The sequence below is a fragment of the Elephas maximus genome, chromosome 4, assembly GCF_024166365.1.
Source record: "Elephas maximus indicus isolate mEleMax1 chromosome 4, mEleMax1 primary haplotype, whole genome shotgun sequence".
NCBI classification, from domain to species: Eukaryota; Metazoa; Chordata; class Mammalia; order Proboscidea; family Elephantidae; genus Elephas; species Elephas maximus.
In genome coordinates this window covers 40,027,476-40,044,785 of record NC_064822.1, presented here as the reverse complement: position 1 = coordinate 40,044,785, position 17,310 = coordinate 40,027,476, and the positions used below count along the sequence as shown (strand labels likewise).

The 17,310-nt window shown below is 37.3% G+C and overlaps 1 protein-coding gene across 1 annotated transcript in view; it reads right to left on the bottom strand.

Annotated features, from left to right (window-relative positions):
• The window catches only part of CUBN (cubilin), a 341,241-nt gene that overhangs the window by 33,891 nt on the left and 290,040 nt on the right, over positions 1-17,310 (bottom strand). Inside the window, exon 59 of the mRNA XM_049881914.1 lies at positions 14,344-14,561. Coding sequence (XP_049737871.1) covers positions 14,344-14,561 — 218 coding nt within the window. The remainder of the gene's footprint in view (positions 1-14,343; positions 14,562-17,310) is intronic.

Below are 17,310 nucleotides of genomic sequence, written 5' to 3'. Positions count from 1 at the left end.
ATAAAACAAAATGCTAAAAGAAAGGTAATTTACTAAAAGAAAGGTAATTTCAGCAGCAAAGAAGTAGCTGTAGTCAATAGACCAAGAGCAATACAGTATATAAAGAACTTAGGATAAGTAGAATTTTTATCACTTTTTTTAAAATTTATTTTGAATCATTTAGGTGTTACTGAAAACATCTTAGGTATGCATCGTTAGTGCCAGGGCATTTCAAGAAAACCATTCTCACCAACTTTGACATTTCAAAAAAGATTTATTAAGACAAATTATATGATCATATCAATTGATGCAGAAAAAGTATTTTGCAAAATCTAACACATAATAATACCTCTCAGCAAACCAGGAATAGAAGGGAATTTCCTCAACTTGATAAAGAGTATCTATAAAAACTATATAGCTAATATCATACGTAATGGAGAAAAACTAAATGGTTTCCTCCTAAGATCAGGTATAAGGCAAGGATATTTGCTCTCACCAATCTTATTCAGCATAATATTGGAAATTCTTACCAGCGCAAATGGCAAGAAAAAAAAAATTACATAGACTGGTAAGGACACAATAAAACTGAAGATGACATGATTATCTATGTAGAAAATTCCAAGGAATCTACATTAAAACTCCTAGAACTAATAACTGAGTTCAGAAAGGTCTCAAGATATAAGAACAACACATAAAAATCAATAACATTTCTCTGTATTAACAATGAGCATATGGAAATTGAAATTAAAAACATAACACCATTTATAATCCCTCTAAAGAATATAAAAACCAAAATCAAAACCCACTTCCGTTGAGTTGATTCCAACTCATAACAGAGTAGGATTGCCCATAGGGTTTCCAAGGCTGTAAATCTTTATGGAAGCAGACTGCCACATCTTTCTCCTGTGGAGTGGCTGGTAGGTTTGAACTGCCAGCTTTTTGGTTAGCAGTCAAGTACTTTAACCAGTGTGCCACCAGGGCTCCTTAAAGAAAATAAAACACTTAGGTATACATGTAATGAAACATATACAGTTATCTCTGTGTTGAAAATTACAAATCAAAAGAATTCAAAGAAGATCTAAATAAATTGAGAGACATACCATGTTCATCAATCGGAACACAGTAAACATAGTGTATGCCAATTCTCCCCCAAATTAATGTATAGGCTTAATGTAATTCTATCAAAATTTCAGCAAGGTTTTTTGTATACATAGACCGCAATGATTAAGAGCTTGGTTGCTAACCAAAAGGTTGGCAGTTCGATTTTACCAGCTACTCCTTGGAAACCCTATCAGGCAGTTCTACTCTGTCCTATAGGGTCACTATAGGGTCGTTATGAGTCGGAATCAACTTGAGGACGACGGGTTTTGGTTTGGTTTTAGACAAGCTTACCATATTTTTTCACAAATAATGTGCACTTTCTAGGTTTATTTGTGGGCCTTGTCCTCCGGCTCAACCCACAAGGTATTTTCCTAAGAGTGCTATGCTAATTTCTTTTTACAGCAAAGTGTGGAAGAGGATTGGCATGGCGGCGCTTGTGTGGGTGACTTGTGGAGGGATGGGCGCGGCCAGCAAACAAGTACAGAAACCACACTCTACTTGTGTAAAAATATGGTATTCTAAAGTTACATGGAAAGGCACAAGCCCGCAAATAGCTAAAACAATCTTGACAAATAAATATAAAATAGGAAGAATCACTCCACCTCTCTACCTGCTCTTAAGTCTTACTATATAGTTACAGTCACCAAGGCAGTGAAATATTGGTAGAAGGATAGCCACATGGATCGATGGAACAGAACAGAAAACCCAGAAATAGACCCACACAGATTTTCCCAACTAATTTTCGCAAAAGTGCAAAAGCATCTTAATGGAGAAACAATAGTCATTTCGACAAATGGTGCTGGAGCACTTGGGTACTCCTAGGAAAAGAAAAAAATTAACCTCAACCTAAACCTCAGATCTAAACAAAAACTAGCTCAAAATGGATTAAAGACTTAAATGAAAAATGTAAAACCATAAAATTTTACAAGAAAACAGCAAAAAATGTTTGGGATCTAGGGACAGACAAAGTGTTCTTGGATCAGATAATAAAAGTATGATGCATAAATGGAAAAATTGATAAATTAGATTTCATCAAAATGAAAAACTTTTGCTCTGTGGAAGGACCTGTTAAGAGGATAAAATGATAAGCTATAGACTGAGAGAAAATATTTGCAACCACATATTCAAAAAAGGATTACTACTAAGAATATACAAAGAACTATAAAAACTTAACAGGAAAAAAAATCCAAATAATCAAATCAGAAAAATTGCCAAAAATAGAAACATATTTCATTGAACAAGATCTACAGATGGTAAATAAGCACATGAAAAGATGTTCAACATCATTAACTGTTAGGAAAATGCAAATGAAAACTGCAATGAGATAATACTACACTATCAGAATGGCTAAAATGAAAAGACAGTGATAACACCAAATGCTAGCCAGGCTGTGGAGAAACTGTACCACTTACCCATGGCTGGAGGGAATGTAAAATAGTACAAGTACTCTAGAAAATAGCTTGGCAGTTTCTTATAAAACTAAATATGCACTTACCATGTGACCCAGAAATTACACTCTTGGGCATTTATCCCAGAGAAATTAAAACTAGGGCCACACAAAAACCTGTACACAAATGTTGATAGCAGCATTCTTTGTAATAGCCAAAAACTGACAATTCAAATGTCCTGCAGCAGGTGAATGGTTAAACCAACAGTGGTACACACACACGATGGAATGCTATTCCCAACAAAAAAGTAAGAAACACATACAAGAACTTGGATGGATCTCCAGAAAATTATTCTGAGTAAAAGACAGCCAAGAACAAGAGAGATAAACTCCATTTATACACACCTTCTGGGATTAAAATAATTATGGAGATGGACAACCAATTAATGGTTGCCAAGGTTAGGAATGAGGTGAAGGGGAAAAGTGTGGCCATAGAGGAGAAGTGAGAGGAACTCTCGTGGTGAATGAATAGTTCTTCATCTTGATTGTAGTGGAGGTTACACGAATCTACACTATAAAAAGGCATAGAACTATACACATACACTCACATATACACACACACGAGTGCATGTAAAACTGATGAAATCTGAGTAAGTTTTATACCAATATCAATTTCCTCATTTTGATTTTGTACTATAGTTGTGCAAGATGTTATCATTGAGGGGAACTGAGTGAAGAGTACACGGGCTTCCTTGTATATACTTTTTGTAACTTCCTGTGAATCTAAAATTATTTCAGAATAAATTATTGATTTGGACGCCTGGGTTTTACCAACAAAATGTTTTGCTACAAATTCTTAAGAAAAGTCTATTAAACTTTCGCTGAAATGAGTTGATTGACTTCTGGTATCAATGCTAAAACAGGTTAAGTGATCACACATATGCAATAGCAACCCTGAAAAGAATATTTTCTTCATATATTCTAGTGTGACTCTTTTTAAGTCTGTTAACAATGTGTTGGAAATCCTGGTGGCGTACTGGTTAAGAGCTACAGCTGCTGATCAAAACGTTGGCAGTTCGAATCCACCAGGTGCTCCTTGGAAACCATATGGGGCAGTTCTACTCTGTCCTACAGGGTTGCTATGAGTCAGAATCGACTAGATGGCAGTGTTTTTTTTTTTTTTTTTTTTTAACAATATGTTAGGATGCACTGGTATATAGCACTAACTGAGTTACTTTAATCTACTTTAAGGAATAGCTATTTCTCTAGGACTTCTAAGTCTTGCAGCATATGCGTGCTGATTCGCGTTCACGACAATAACCGGCACTGTCTCACATATACACATAAATTCATGAATGAACTTTGCCACTAATTTACCAGAACACATAATTTGAATTTAATTCAAGATGTATAGCGTAGATTTAACAGATCCCTTCCTTTGTGCCTTCACTGCCCTTTGTACACAATTCTGTTAAAAAGCACTTATCATATTAAATTTACACTTATTTGCTGAGTCCTCTTGTCGACTGTGAGCTTCTTCCCAAGGATGGGGACTGTGTTGAATTTTATATCCCTGAAGCAAAGCTCACGGCCTGCATAGTAAGTAGCTGCTGAATATTGTTGAATAAAGAATGAAGGTATGAATAGAAAATACACGCAGCTCTTATTAGATTGATTGTTGCTTTCTAGCCTGTTTGAGGTAATTCTTGTAAATAAATATATTTCTTAATTTATAAAGTTGTTGCTATATTGTAAACAAATATTATGTATATATGCATGTGTATGTATACTTGTCTATAAATGTATGTGTATGTGTGTGTATATATGCTTGTGGATGTATACATGTGTACATATTTATATATATGTATGGAAACCCTGGTCGCTTAGAGGTTGGCAGTTCAAATCCACGAGCTCCTTGGAAACTCTATGGGGCAGTTCTAGTCTGTCCTATAGGGTTGCTATGAGTTGGAATTGACTCGACGGCAATGGTTTTTATATACATTCATACACGTGTATACATATACATATATACACACACATATATAATCTTTTCGGTTCTATATATTAACCCGTTATTAAGAGTTAATTTAGTTGACTGGCATGGCATATTTGATGGTAAAGAAATAGCAGACAGCAATAAAAATGTTACCAGAAGATTTAAAACACTGCCTAAGAGAGTAGTTTTCTAGTGGGAAAAATGCTTCTTTACCTGAAAATTTGCAGTGATAAATGATGCTCGGTCTGTTATTTAAGAAAATTTAATCTCTGAATATTAGATTTCTGCAGAGATTAAATTTACTAATTTGTAAAATCCAGGATACATCATTGTATAGCAACACTATTTAAAAGAAATATGACTTTATTTACTCAACATTGACAACTGCAAAACAAAAAATTACAAAACATTTTGAAAATGTTCTGTTAAGACACAGTAGGATTAACAATTACGTGCTATCTAGTGTATGTAAAATAGGTTGTAACTGAAAAGATGCGGAGTATATAAAAGCAGACCAAAAACTCAATAGCTTTTTAATAATAATTTAAACAAACAAATGGAAATTGACTTGTTATTGCTCATGTATTAGGTTGTGCAGTGAGTTATTGTTGTTTTAACCTTTATTATTTTGGTGGAAGTATTAAGTAATGGAGATAGGGATTACTTTCCCAATTCTTTTCAAGACTGGCTAGGTGGCCTTGGCAAGTGACTTACTTTCTTTGTGACTTAGTTTCCCAACTTGTAAATTGAATGGGACAATAATAATACCAAATTGAGGTTATAGCATAAAAATAAATATACAAATTCCTTTACTTTGTTAGAATCCTGTAATAGAGAATTTTGCTAAATCGAAGGTCATAATTTGGGACTAGAGATATTTTGTTGGAGATACTTATTAATCATTATATTCCAGTGTAATTATACTCTACATAACCATGCTAATTCTTTGTCATGTCTACAAGACAGATGCAACATGTGTTTCTCAACACCAGCATATAATGGATTTCTATTGCATATGCATGTGCAATAATATACACATACATACATACATATGTATATATGTTGTATACTGTTGAGTCGATTCCAACTCATAGCGACCCTATATGACAGAGTAGAACTGCCCCATAGAGTGTCCTAGGCCATAATCTTTATGGGAGTAGATTGCAGGTCTTTTCCCCAGTGGAGCTGCTGGGTGGGTTTGAACCACCCACCTTTCAGTTAGCAGCTCAGCTCTAAACTGCACCACTAGGACTCCATATATGTTCATATACACATACTCTTTCTTCCTTCTCTTCCCTTCCTTTGCCTTCCCATCCATCATTCCTTTCAGAACAGAATGAGGATTGGAAACACAGCGACTACTATGCAGGGATGAGGTACAGATTGGTATAAAGAAAACAGTGTCAAATGAGAAGATGAAAGTGGAAAGAAGTAGCTCTACCCCCAAATAGTAAGGAGAGAAATGACTTGCCTTTCAGAAAACTCCCAAGAATCCCTCTTCATCACTTTGTGTTTTTATAGATTACCAAAGAAGCAATACAGGGTTACTAGGAAAAGCATGACTTTGGGAGACAGTCATGCTTCATTCAAAGCTTGGCTTCACCTTTTATAAGCTCTTTGCCCTCAAATTACTTAATCTCTTAAATTTTTATTTCTCATTTGTAAACTGGGATCAACCCAGCCTCATAGGGTAGTAAAAAGTTGTGAGGATTAAATGAAATAATCTATGCAGAGCACTGTATGCTCCACCTGGCACATCGTAGATGCTCAATGACAGGCCACGTTATCACTATGCCCTGAGACTTTGTGGCAAATCCTTACTTGCAAGTGAACAGATTGTAAAGCTACCAAACAAAATTAACAAACTCTTCATGTATTAGAACGATGAGAAGATCACAGGTTTATAGCTCTAATAATGTTAGGTTTCTAAACAGTTGATTTGCAATCAAAGAATATTTAAAAATGTATATTGCTGACCAGATTATTTTGCTTTTACGCTCCTGAGAATACCACATTAAAGTCAAGCTGATCTGAATACGGACATGATTATTACAGGGAATCTTTGGTTATAAATAATTTAACCCAAAAAGTCCAGTTATCTGAGACAAAATTGGATTGTACTTTGGGGAGGACTGGCTGGTGTGGCTTAGGTTACGGAAAATAATTGCTTCCCGTTTCTTTTTCATTTGAATGTTTTTCAAAGTGTTATCTTATAACTTACCACTCACCCAGTTTTATCACTTAGTTTTGTCTCCACAGTACCATCTGGCTTTATTTTCTCAAGGCCAGTCCTACCCTTCAAGACCAGGGTCAGCAATCTGGTCATTCTAGGAGGCGTAGACTCTGAGGGTAAAATGTTTTAATGAAAACCTTTCCTTTCTCCTTGCTGATAAGGAATTTAACTCCTGTCTATTTGCTTTTGTAAGGTCTTGGTGAACTAAGCATTCGTTGGTTTCTTTATCCCATTCCCACATTCTCAGCTCAGCAAAAAAAGACCCTTTACAATAAAACCCACAAAGAATAAACTGCAGATAACCTTGCCATTGGCATCCTCTCCCAAGGGAAGTCTAATCACCAGTGAAAGTTACAAAGCTTAAAAAGGGCGGAAATAAGCTTAGTCTAGTTTTTTGCAAATGGGTTTACAGTTTCAGCTTGTCTCATTCTCAGACTTCATCAGACAGAGCGATGACATTAAGAGAACAGAAAAACGTCATTTTTTGGTTGCTTTCAAGTAATACTCCCAGTATTGCTAAACTGAGTTATGTGGGTGATGGTTTATAAAATTACTCAATTATAATTCAACTGTCTTATCGTACTTGTATTTCTAAAAGTCGTTTGGATCTGCAGCTAACATCGGCCTGCTAAGAAGTGCAGAGACGAACACACACATACAATTAACGTCATTGAATGTTTACAAGCTCATTCTTTTATTTTTAGAATGCCTCTCAATGTTCGAACACAAAAACTGTGAAACTTAAAAATAATTAGCAGCTTTAGTCTGAAGCCAATGTGTTTTTGTGACTGTATTTTCCAACTTTGTGTCCCCAGAGTCTCTCTAGCCTTCTCTGTCTCCCTTTCCTTCTTTCCCTGTCCCCTCTCACAAGTGAACCCTTGTTCAACTTCCTCAACTTCCTCTCACCACTCTCAAATGTCTTCTTTAAACATGTTTGAGGACATTTTTCAGATGTTAAGGGAACAGGTAAAAATCCAGAGACCAGGCACACGTGGCCTCAAATGTTGAGTCTGGTCCAGGATTCCTAATTCTCTGAGGATGAAAGTCATCCAGTTTACTACTCTATGTAATAGCTGAATTATGTGAACCAGGATTGAATTTTGAGAATGAGGCTAATCTGGATATAATGGATAACACATGGTATATTTATCTATATTATAATGTAACATAATTATGAAGCAGATTTAATTTATCTACTGATTCTTTCATTCATTTATTTAGCTAATATTGATGGGGTAACAATTATGTGCTAGGTCTATGTAAGGCCTTAGGATTTAATCAGAATTTAACTTTTGATTTCAGATTCTAGTTATAACACATACTTTAGAGTCTGATGGTTAGATTTCAGTGCAAATTGGGTAAGAAAGAACAAGAAATCATTGCACTGTGAAGAGGTCCTATTGACAGTGATGACCCCTGCCACACCCCACATCTTGGAGATAGGCTGGGGCAGGTCATGCAGCTTATAGAAGTTCTGGATTTCAATATTACTTTCTAATACATACCATCTTTGTCCTTGACATATAAGATACTTTACAGGAATTATCTATTTAATCCTCATTGTATTGTTAAAACACAGTGGTAGTATTTCAAATAAATTTTAATTTTTTTAAAATTATACTTTAGAGAAAGGTTAACGGAGCAAATTAGTTTCTCATTGAACAATTAATACACATATCATTTTGTGACATTGGTTGCCAACTCCATGATGTGTTAACACTCTCCCCTTCTCAACCTTGGGTTCCCAATCACTGGATTTCCTGTCTCCTCCTACCTTCTAGTCCTTGCCCCCGGGCTGGTGTGCCCATTTAGTCTCATTTTGTTTTATGGGCCTGTCTAATCTTTGGCTGAAGGGTGAACCTCAGGAGCGGCTTCAGTATTGAGTTAAAAAGGTGTTCTGGGGCCATACTCCTGGGGTTTCTCCAGGCTCTGTCAGACCAGTAAGTCTGGTCTTTTTCTGTGACTTTGAATTTTGTTCTACATTTTTCTTCAACTCTGTCCGGGACTCTCTATTGTGATCTCTGTCACAGCAGTCAGTGGTGGTAGCCAGGCACCATTCAGTTGTGCTGGACTCAGTCTGGTGGAGGCTGTGGTCTTGTGTTCCATCAGTCCTTTGGACTAATCTTTCCCTTGTGTCTTTGGTTTTCTTCATTCTCCCTTGCTCCAGATGGCATGGCATCAGTGGAGTATCTTAGATGGCTGCTCACAAGCTTTTAAAACCCCAGACACCACTCACCAAAGTAGGATATAGAATATTTTCCTTACAAAATGTTATACCTGTTGAGCTAGATGTCCACCAAGACCCCAGTCCCCAGCCCTCAGCTCAGTAACTCACTCCCTATGGGAGTTCGATTGTGTCTATGAAGCTTCCATGACCTTGCCTTGGTCAGGTTGTGCTGACTTCCCCAGTACTGTGTACTCTCTTACCCTTCACCAAAGTTACAACTTATCTATTGTCTAGTTAGCGTTTTTCCCTTCTCACCAGTCCCCTCTCTAGTAAGCACCAAAGATTGTTTCTGTGTGCAAATCTTTTCATGAGTTTTTATAATAGTGGTCTCATACAGTATTTGTTCTTTTATGATTGACTTATTTCACTCAGCATAATGCTCTCTGGTTTTTTATTTCAGTAGATAAAATCTGAGCTCAGAAATGTTACGGGACTTTTTCAAAGCCATATAACTAGGCAATAAAATAATGAATCAGTTGGATGATGGCCACCTGATTCCTGATCGCCAGCTTTACCCGTTTTGCTATGTTTCCACCTTTGTTGCATTATGATTTGCTTTATCCTTGTTAAAACATGTACTTTGGTATTTTTGTCTTTGTCTCACAGCAAAGGTCTCTAAGTCTGACCTTAATGCCACCTGATTCTTTCTCCATATGGCATCTACCCCAGGTGGAGAAAGCCAGTGACCCTAATCCTAGTATGTAGGGTGTGGAGGCCTGGGAACTTTGAGTAGTTCTTCCAGTATTTACAGCCTTAGGGGAACTGAACCAGTAGTCACTGTCATTGCCTTATCCTTAACAATGTCTGCTCCTCCTGGAGGCAGCCTTGTCCTTCTAGGACACGTTCTCCTGCAGGGGTCACTGTTCACTCTCTCCTTGGCAACTCACTGATCCATATGCCTACAAACCTTCTACCTAACTGGGCCAAGTTCAGGTTTTCACACTGATAATTTGCTAAAGTGTTACAAAATACATTATTTTAGAAAGAAATCACAGGATGATGGCACTGCACAGTAAATACATTTATTTAAATCCCCCATCTAATCCTATGTCTAGAAGTCTGGTGATACTGTGATGAGTGTGTCTCATGAATAGACCAACTGAGTTAACCCTCTGGCATGAGACCAGTCCAGTGAGGCGAACTGGAGGATTTTATGGTTAAAAACACGTTTGCAACTTGCGAAATGTTTGATGAGTTACACAGAAGCATAGTCATGGCTGAAGCTGACCCTGGTGGTAAGACAGTGGCAGAGTCTGAACTAGCAGAAGTTAATAGAATAAAGGGTCTTTATAAGCGTCGTGTGCATAAGCGTCAGTTCAGCTCTGTGGAGCATGCCCACTTCAACCAAATCCTCAGAGCCGACAGCTTTTTAAACTTTATGCGATCACATACACCACTAACAATCTGATAAAAGCTATGCACTCCCTCCAGAAAACTGTGCAGAGATTTGAAGATAATTTCAGTTTCTCAGATCCCTGAAGTCCAGTATTATCACTTTGCTGGTTATCAGTCACTTAGGATCAATTATTCATTTAGTGTTGGATTGTATGGGGGAAAAGGGAAAAGCAAATTTACATTACAGGAAGATACTAGCTTCTGTGAATTGCTTGTTTTTGCTTTCTCCTACCTTAAATCCATTGCACTTGGCCCCTTAATAGCAGAAGTTCCATGAAAGGAGACCCAATTTCACTACATATTTAGTAATTAGCAAAAAACTAAAGGATATTTCCTGAAAATTTACTCTGACCTGCTAGCAACACAAATATAACCATTTATAAAGGAGTTTACCTAGTAATCACATAATTATGTAAGTTTGGCTCTTTACAAACTTTTGAAAAATGGAAGCAGATGTATGTAACCTATTGCCAAATATAGATATACATAAATTTGCAAAAATCAATTTAGCGTTTAGTCAAGATGTTGTTGTTGCTGTTAGTTACTGACGAACCGATTCAGACTCATGGAGATCCCGTGTATGCAGAGTAGAACTGCTCCATGGCGTTTTCAAGGCTGTGACCTCTCAGAAGCAGATCTCCAGGCCTGTCTTCTGAAGTGCCTCTGGGTGGGTTTGAACCACCAACTTTCATGGTTAGTAGCTGAGTACTTACTTATTTGCACTGCCCGGTCAAGATGTAACTATACTGAAATGTCACAGACTAAAATGGTTTCCACGTCACTCCAATTATTTACTCAGTGACGATAGTGTTTTCCAGACTAAACTGACGGTCTTGGAAACTAAAATTTGCTCTTGGTCCAACCTTTTCCTCTTACACGAAAACCTGAGCAGCTGCCATGAAGTTGCTTTCCCTCTCTTGACAGGGAAGGCAGGGCAGTTTTAAAGGATGAGAGGGAGAAGAAAGGCCATACACCCTGTTAGCCAAGCCAAAGTGCTTTATCCAGGTCACTAACTAAAAGGTTCTACACACTCTAGAATTAAACCTACTTCTATTGTTTCCTCCTCTTTCTCTCACCATACCAAACCCAAAAACCAAACCCAGTGCCATTGAATCGATTCCGACTCATAGCGACCCTGTAGGAATGAGTAGAACTGCCCCATAGAGTTTCCAAGGAGCCCCTGGTGGATTCGAACTGCCAACCCTTTGGTTAGCAGCCATAGCTCTTAACCACTACCCACCAGGGTTTCCCCTTCTCTCACCATAAATGATAAAAACCAAACCAAAGAAAATTAAAAAAAGGTATACATAATGACCAGGAGATTTATGTGAGGCACTGAAAGGTCTGTAACATCAAAATGATAAAATATTATAATACTTAGGTTTTCAGTTAAAAGTTACCGTTAACAATTACTTCTTAAGTATTTCCAAGTGGCCCATGGCATTTATACAAATGAAGAGGAGATGAAAGTCATCACCACAAAAAACTGTGGTAGTGCCACACTGGCAAGTAATGGGATTCCATCTCTGATCTCTACGCTTAAACGTTTCTCTGTGATCAGAGGAAAACAGCCATCGACTGTAAGCGTTCAATGACTCACACACGGACAATGCTTCTGACAGTGCAAGGTTTTCCTTCTGTGAGATTTCAGAAAAATCACAAGAAGCCTAAAAATGTCTCCTCTCTAGCTCAGAAAACAAATTACTTTAAGGGAGCTAAGGAACACTGGTTAATTTGGGAAGCTTCATGCAGATGACAAGTGTGGAGAGCTTTTAAGACAACTCTTTGAATGGTCATGTGAAATACGTTAAAAATAAATAAATAAATAACCAGTTGCGGCCAAGCTGATTCTGACTCCTGGTGGCCCCATGTGTATCAGGGTTTTCCATGGCTGATTTTTCAGAAGTAGATTTCTGGGCCTTTCTTCCAAGGCACCTCTGAGTAGTATCGAACTACTAACCTTTCTGTTAGCAGCCAAGCATGTTGACTGTTTGTACCATGCAGGGATTCTGAGAATATATTAAGAAGAAGGAAAACAATTTGAAAGCAGGTAGCGAGATCAAATGCAAGCATATGCCATTTAATTCTAGAGTCTGTGCTAAAGGCAAGAATCTATGAGTTCTTTTGTGCAAAAAATCTCCAAAGGAAAATTAGTTTTTCTTTCAAAAGATCCTTCTGTGTTTTGTATGCTACTTCACTTAGCCAATTCTTTTAAGGTAACACCCTCTTGTCTGCCTGTGAGACTTGCTTCCAAGTTATTACTGATACAGCTAAGTAGGTAGGTGGCAAACTGATTTTCTAATACAATTTGTCACAATGCCTGAGGTTTATTGGGAAGCCTTCAAAACACAAATGTCTAATTGTGTCCCTCAAGAAATGCATGAAAAAGATAACACACCAAATGTAAAGAAGTTTAAGGTAGGTTCTGCTTTGTACCAGACAGAGAGATGAAGCTTATCCATAGCATGAGATAAAGAGAAAAAAAAGAGTTTGAAAAGTGTGTCAGGCTTAGCATGCTAGAAAACATCCCAGTTCTTTCTGAATCTTCATAGGGTAGTTTTTGTGAAGAGCTGTTAGTTTTCAGAAGAGTAATCAGATCTATACTCAAATAGAAGAATCAAAACATCTTCCAAAGTCAAATACAAATTATCTCAGACTGTGGCTACACTCTGGAAACCCTGGTGGCATAGTGGTTAAGTGTTACGGCTGCTAACCAAAAGGTTGGCAGATCAAATCCACCAGGGGCTTCTTGGAAACTCTATGGAGCACTTCTATTCTGTCCTGTAGAGTTGCTATGGAATCGACTAGAAGGCATTGGGTTTTTTTTGTTGTTGTTGTTTAGTGGCTACGCACTACTAGTATGAATAAACAGGGAATCGAGTAACTATCTTTTATGTTAGATAATTTAAAGTTTGGCGTTAAGTTTGTGCAGATAATTGTTTTTTCACATGCAATTGGAATAAACCAGTGCACAATTTTCAATTTATCCTCAGGCCTAGCTTTACCTGCCATCTCTACTAATGACTCTCAGATTATCTCCAGCCGAAATTACTTCTCAAGTTCCAACTGCCTCCAACATAGCTCCTTTTAGATATCTCACAGGCTCTCCAAACTGAATATAACGCCTCCTTCCAAACCTTAGCTTCCTAAAGCACCAATCCAACAAGTGATCCATAAAGTCATCCTCACCTTGTGTCCTCATGTAATGTATCATAAAGTTCCAAACACTCTATTTTCAATGTATTATTTCCTGCATATCTTTGAGATTTCTACTCTTCCCTCTATTTTCATGCCCACTGTGTCAGTCCAAGCCTTCAACACCTCCCAGCCACGTTTCTGTAATAAACTTTCTCCTTTTTGGGTCTTGGGGTTCCTTGGGCCTTTCTTTACCCTGCTACCACAGAGACCTTTCTAGAAGGCAAGTCTGGCTATGGTTTGCTTAAAATTCTCCAATGGTCTTTATCACTTTAAGGATAAAGTTAATGCAGGCATGGAGCCATCTCTTGATCTGGCCCTTGCCTGCCTTTAGGCTCAACTTCTAATACTTCCATTGCAAATGGTCTGTGCTCATCTATTAACCTGAAGGTTGATGGTTTGAATCCATGTAGCAGCCGTGAATGAAAGGCCTGGAGATCTGCTTCTATAAAGATTTCAGCCAAAAAACCCTACGGAGCAGTTCTACCCCATAATATATGGCATCTCCATGAGTCAGAATCAACTTGAGGCAGCGGGTTTGTTTTTTTGATTCTACTACTTTCACAGGTGATATGAAGCATATGGCTCACTTGAAGTGGTCATGTGGACACCATTTGCCTTTGTATGCTGGAGGGGTAGGTTTGTTGAATGATTTTTTTTTTTTTAATCAAAAGATATCACACATACTTTGTAAAGCCATGACTTTACATGACATATATCTCTAAGCTTAAATGAAAAGCAGCTGTAGTCAAGTAAGAAAAGAAAAGAAAATAAAGCAGAAAGGTAGGTCACAGTCATGAAAAACAGAACTATGTGTCCAAAATTCTTACCCAATGTCTGTCGGAAAGACACCCTCCAGCCTCTTGCTGTTTGAAATGAATCTGTCTTGAACACCAGGAGCAAACTGTTATTGCTGCTTTTAACATTTGGCAGAAGGTTGGAGCCACAGAATTTGCCAAGAAGGGGATCACTGACGTTAGAACCATCATAAATTGCCAGGTAGTCTTGGGAGCAGAAGGCGGAGGGAACCACATCAAAATCATTGAACCTGTGAAATACACCTTGTTAAAACTGCTGTTCTCCATTTGGATATTATTAAATTGTACCTTTTGTTCTCGGGTGGGGGTGGGAGACAAAGCAATGACTAAAAATAGAAAATCCAAGCTTCACTTAATAAGGAATATTAAAAACAATAAACTATTGACCAATTCAAAAGTCTGGTCAAAAAACTTTGTGTACCTAGAAAACTGTGATCGGAGCTAGGGATATAAAGATGAGTAAGATATAATCTTAGACCACAAGAAGTTTGCAGCCTCGGACACATTAAGTCCATTTGAAATCAAGGTTTATCACTTAAGCAACACATTATTTGTCAGTCTCATTAAAAAAATATGGCATGTACTCTGCTCCCTCGTTATTTGGAAAGATAAAGTGGTACTATTACTCTTTATTTATGGGAAGAGAGCTAATATGATAGAATGGATTAAGTCCTGGCTTTAGAATAATCATAGATCAATTTTCTCTCCCTCAATCTCTGTTTTCCTGTTTTTAAAATGAGGGTTATAGTAAGATTCAGTGAAATAATAAGTAAAAAACAAAACTGTGGTATCGGGCATATAGTAGATGCTTTAAAAATTAAAGTTATGGTTGTTATTATGATTTTGAAAACCAGGAATATGAAATAAGTTGTTTCTCATAAAAGATAATAATATTTAACACTAATAGTAGAGAAGAATCAGCTCAATTGCCTTGAGTCGCATTTCATTGCTATAACAGGAAATTCACACATAAGTTCTTGTGGTAGCCACTGGCACCTCTCCGCATATCACCAGCTCTCTGCCTTCCCGGCACTTGGTAGGATTACACTTCTGAACAGTCTTTCAGGTTTGACATGACCATAAGACGTGCTTTGGTCAGTGAAATGTGAGCAAAAGTCATAAGTATTTCTTTTTGGAACAAGTTTTAAAAACTACTACTTGATTTGCCACATTCCCTTCCTCTGCAGTGATAATCATGGAAGCACCAGGAGAAATTAAACTTCCATGAGCCTGGGTCTCTGAGTGACCACCATGAGCAAAGCTTCCTTGCCAGGCCCCACTGGACACATAGCATGAGTGAGAAATGAACATATTGAGTTAAACTACTGTGCCTTGGGGGTGTTTGTTACCATTTATAACCTGCCTTGACAGATATGTCCCCGAATTTTCCTATATGGTCTAACATCGCATTTTAACCTTGGCCTTAAGCTTTATCATTTTAAGTAGCTATTCAAGTTATAACTATATCAAGTAAGGAAAAATGTCATTTGTCATTTCAAGAAACTCTCAAACAAGCAAGGTTTTCTACATATGTTTTCTTCTGGATTTTATGGTGGTGTTTATTACAGTGTATTTTCTTTCAAAAAGTTGTATAAATTCCTTTATACCCTTTCCTCATTTTTATATGTTCTTCTGCTTTCTCAGTTTTGTTTTTTTTTTTTTTTTTTTACAAGCTGGAATAATTAATACATAATATGGAATGATTTTCAAAATATCTAATGATTAAAATGCATACTTCCATTTCAGGACCTTAAGAAAAAAGATCTGTTGATTTTTATCAATCAGATATTTGTTGGTTGATTTTTTTCAAACTGATGATGAAGATCAAAATTTTTTTTTTTTTTTTTTTACCACATGTAACACTTAATGGTCTTGTAAAAGAAGATTAAAAAAAATTTTTTTTTTAAGCAGAACAATAGCTGTATGTACACACATATATACATATACATTAAAAAATAAATAAAAGGAGAGCCCTGATGGCACAACAGTTAGGCACTCAGCTGCTAACTGGAAGGTCAGTGGTTTGAATCCACCAGAGGCTTCCTGGGAGAAAAGACTTGGTGATCTGCTTCTGTAAAGATTACAGCCTTGGAAACCCTATGGGGTAATTCTACTCTGTACTGTGGGGTCACTATGAGTCAGAATCAACTCAACAGCACACAACTACACAGCAATATATATAAATACACATATATATAAAATATATGTGTGTGTATAGCAATGTATATATATAGCAACTATAATCTTACACACGCCAGAAATAAACCCTGTGCCAGCAGCAAATGGCAAGAGCTTATATTCCCATTCCTGGGCCGATGATCCCTTCATAGACCTTCTAGCCGTCTGGCTGTTTTTGTTTGTTCTTTTGTCCCTGGAATTTACAGGGCTTTTTTGGACGAACTGTTTCCTTACAAATAGCCCAGGTGGGATCTGCAATTTTCTTGAAGGTCCAAACAAAAGACCACTTACTGATGCGTAACCAAACCAGGCATGCCGAGACCTGTCTCACAGTCTAAGGCCCCACTTGATGTATGAGGCCCTTAGAGGTAAACTGCAGAGAGTTTACCATGTTTAGGGCAGAAAGTGATCATAAATGTATTGGGGAGGGGAAGGAGGTGTGGTCCCAGCCCCTCAGGCTTCTATCCTATAGTGCCATGAACTATCTCGACCTCCAGAGTTTTCCATACCATGCTACGTATCGCTGAAACAGAATTAGAAAGATGTTGTCATAGATGAAAGCAGTCTTGAGCTTTGTTTACCACTCTGAGAGCCAGAGGTTGCATTCCCTTAATTGGGGGTAAGTAGGATTTTTTTTTTTTTAGGATTTTAGGATTAGGAGAAGAATTTTAGCAAGAATGTCTGATATCTCTTACAGAACCAATTTAAATGTGTTCTGATACAAGAACAAAGAAAAATTTCTTAAGTAGTTAGAAGGGAATCATTTGAAAGACAGATAGGGAAACAGAAAGGACATGATCT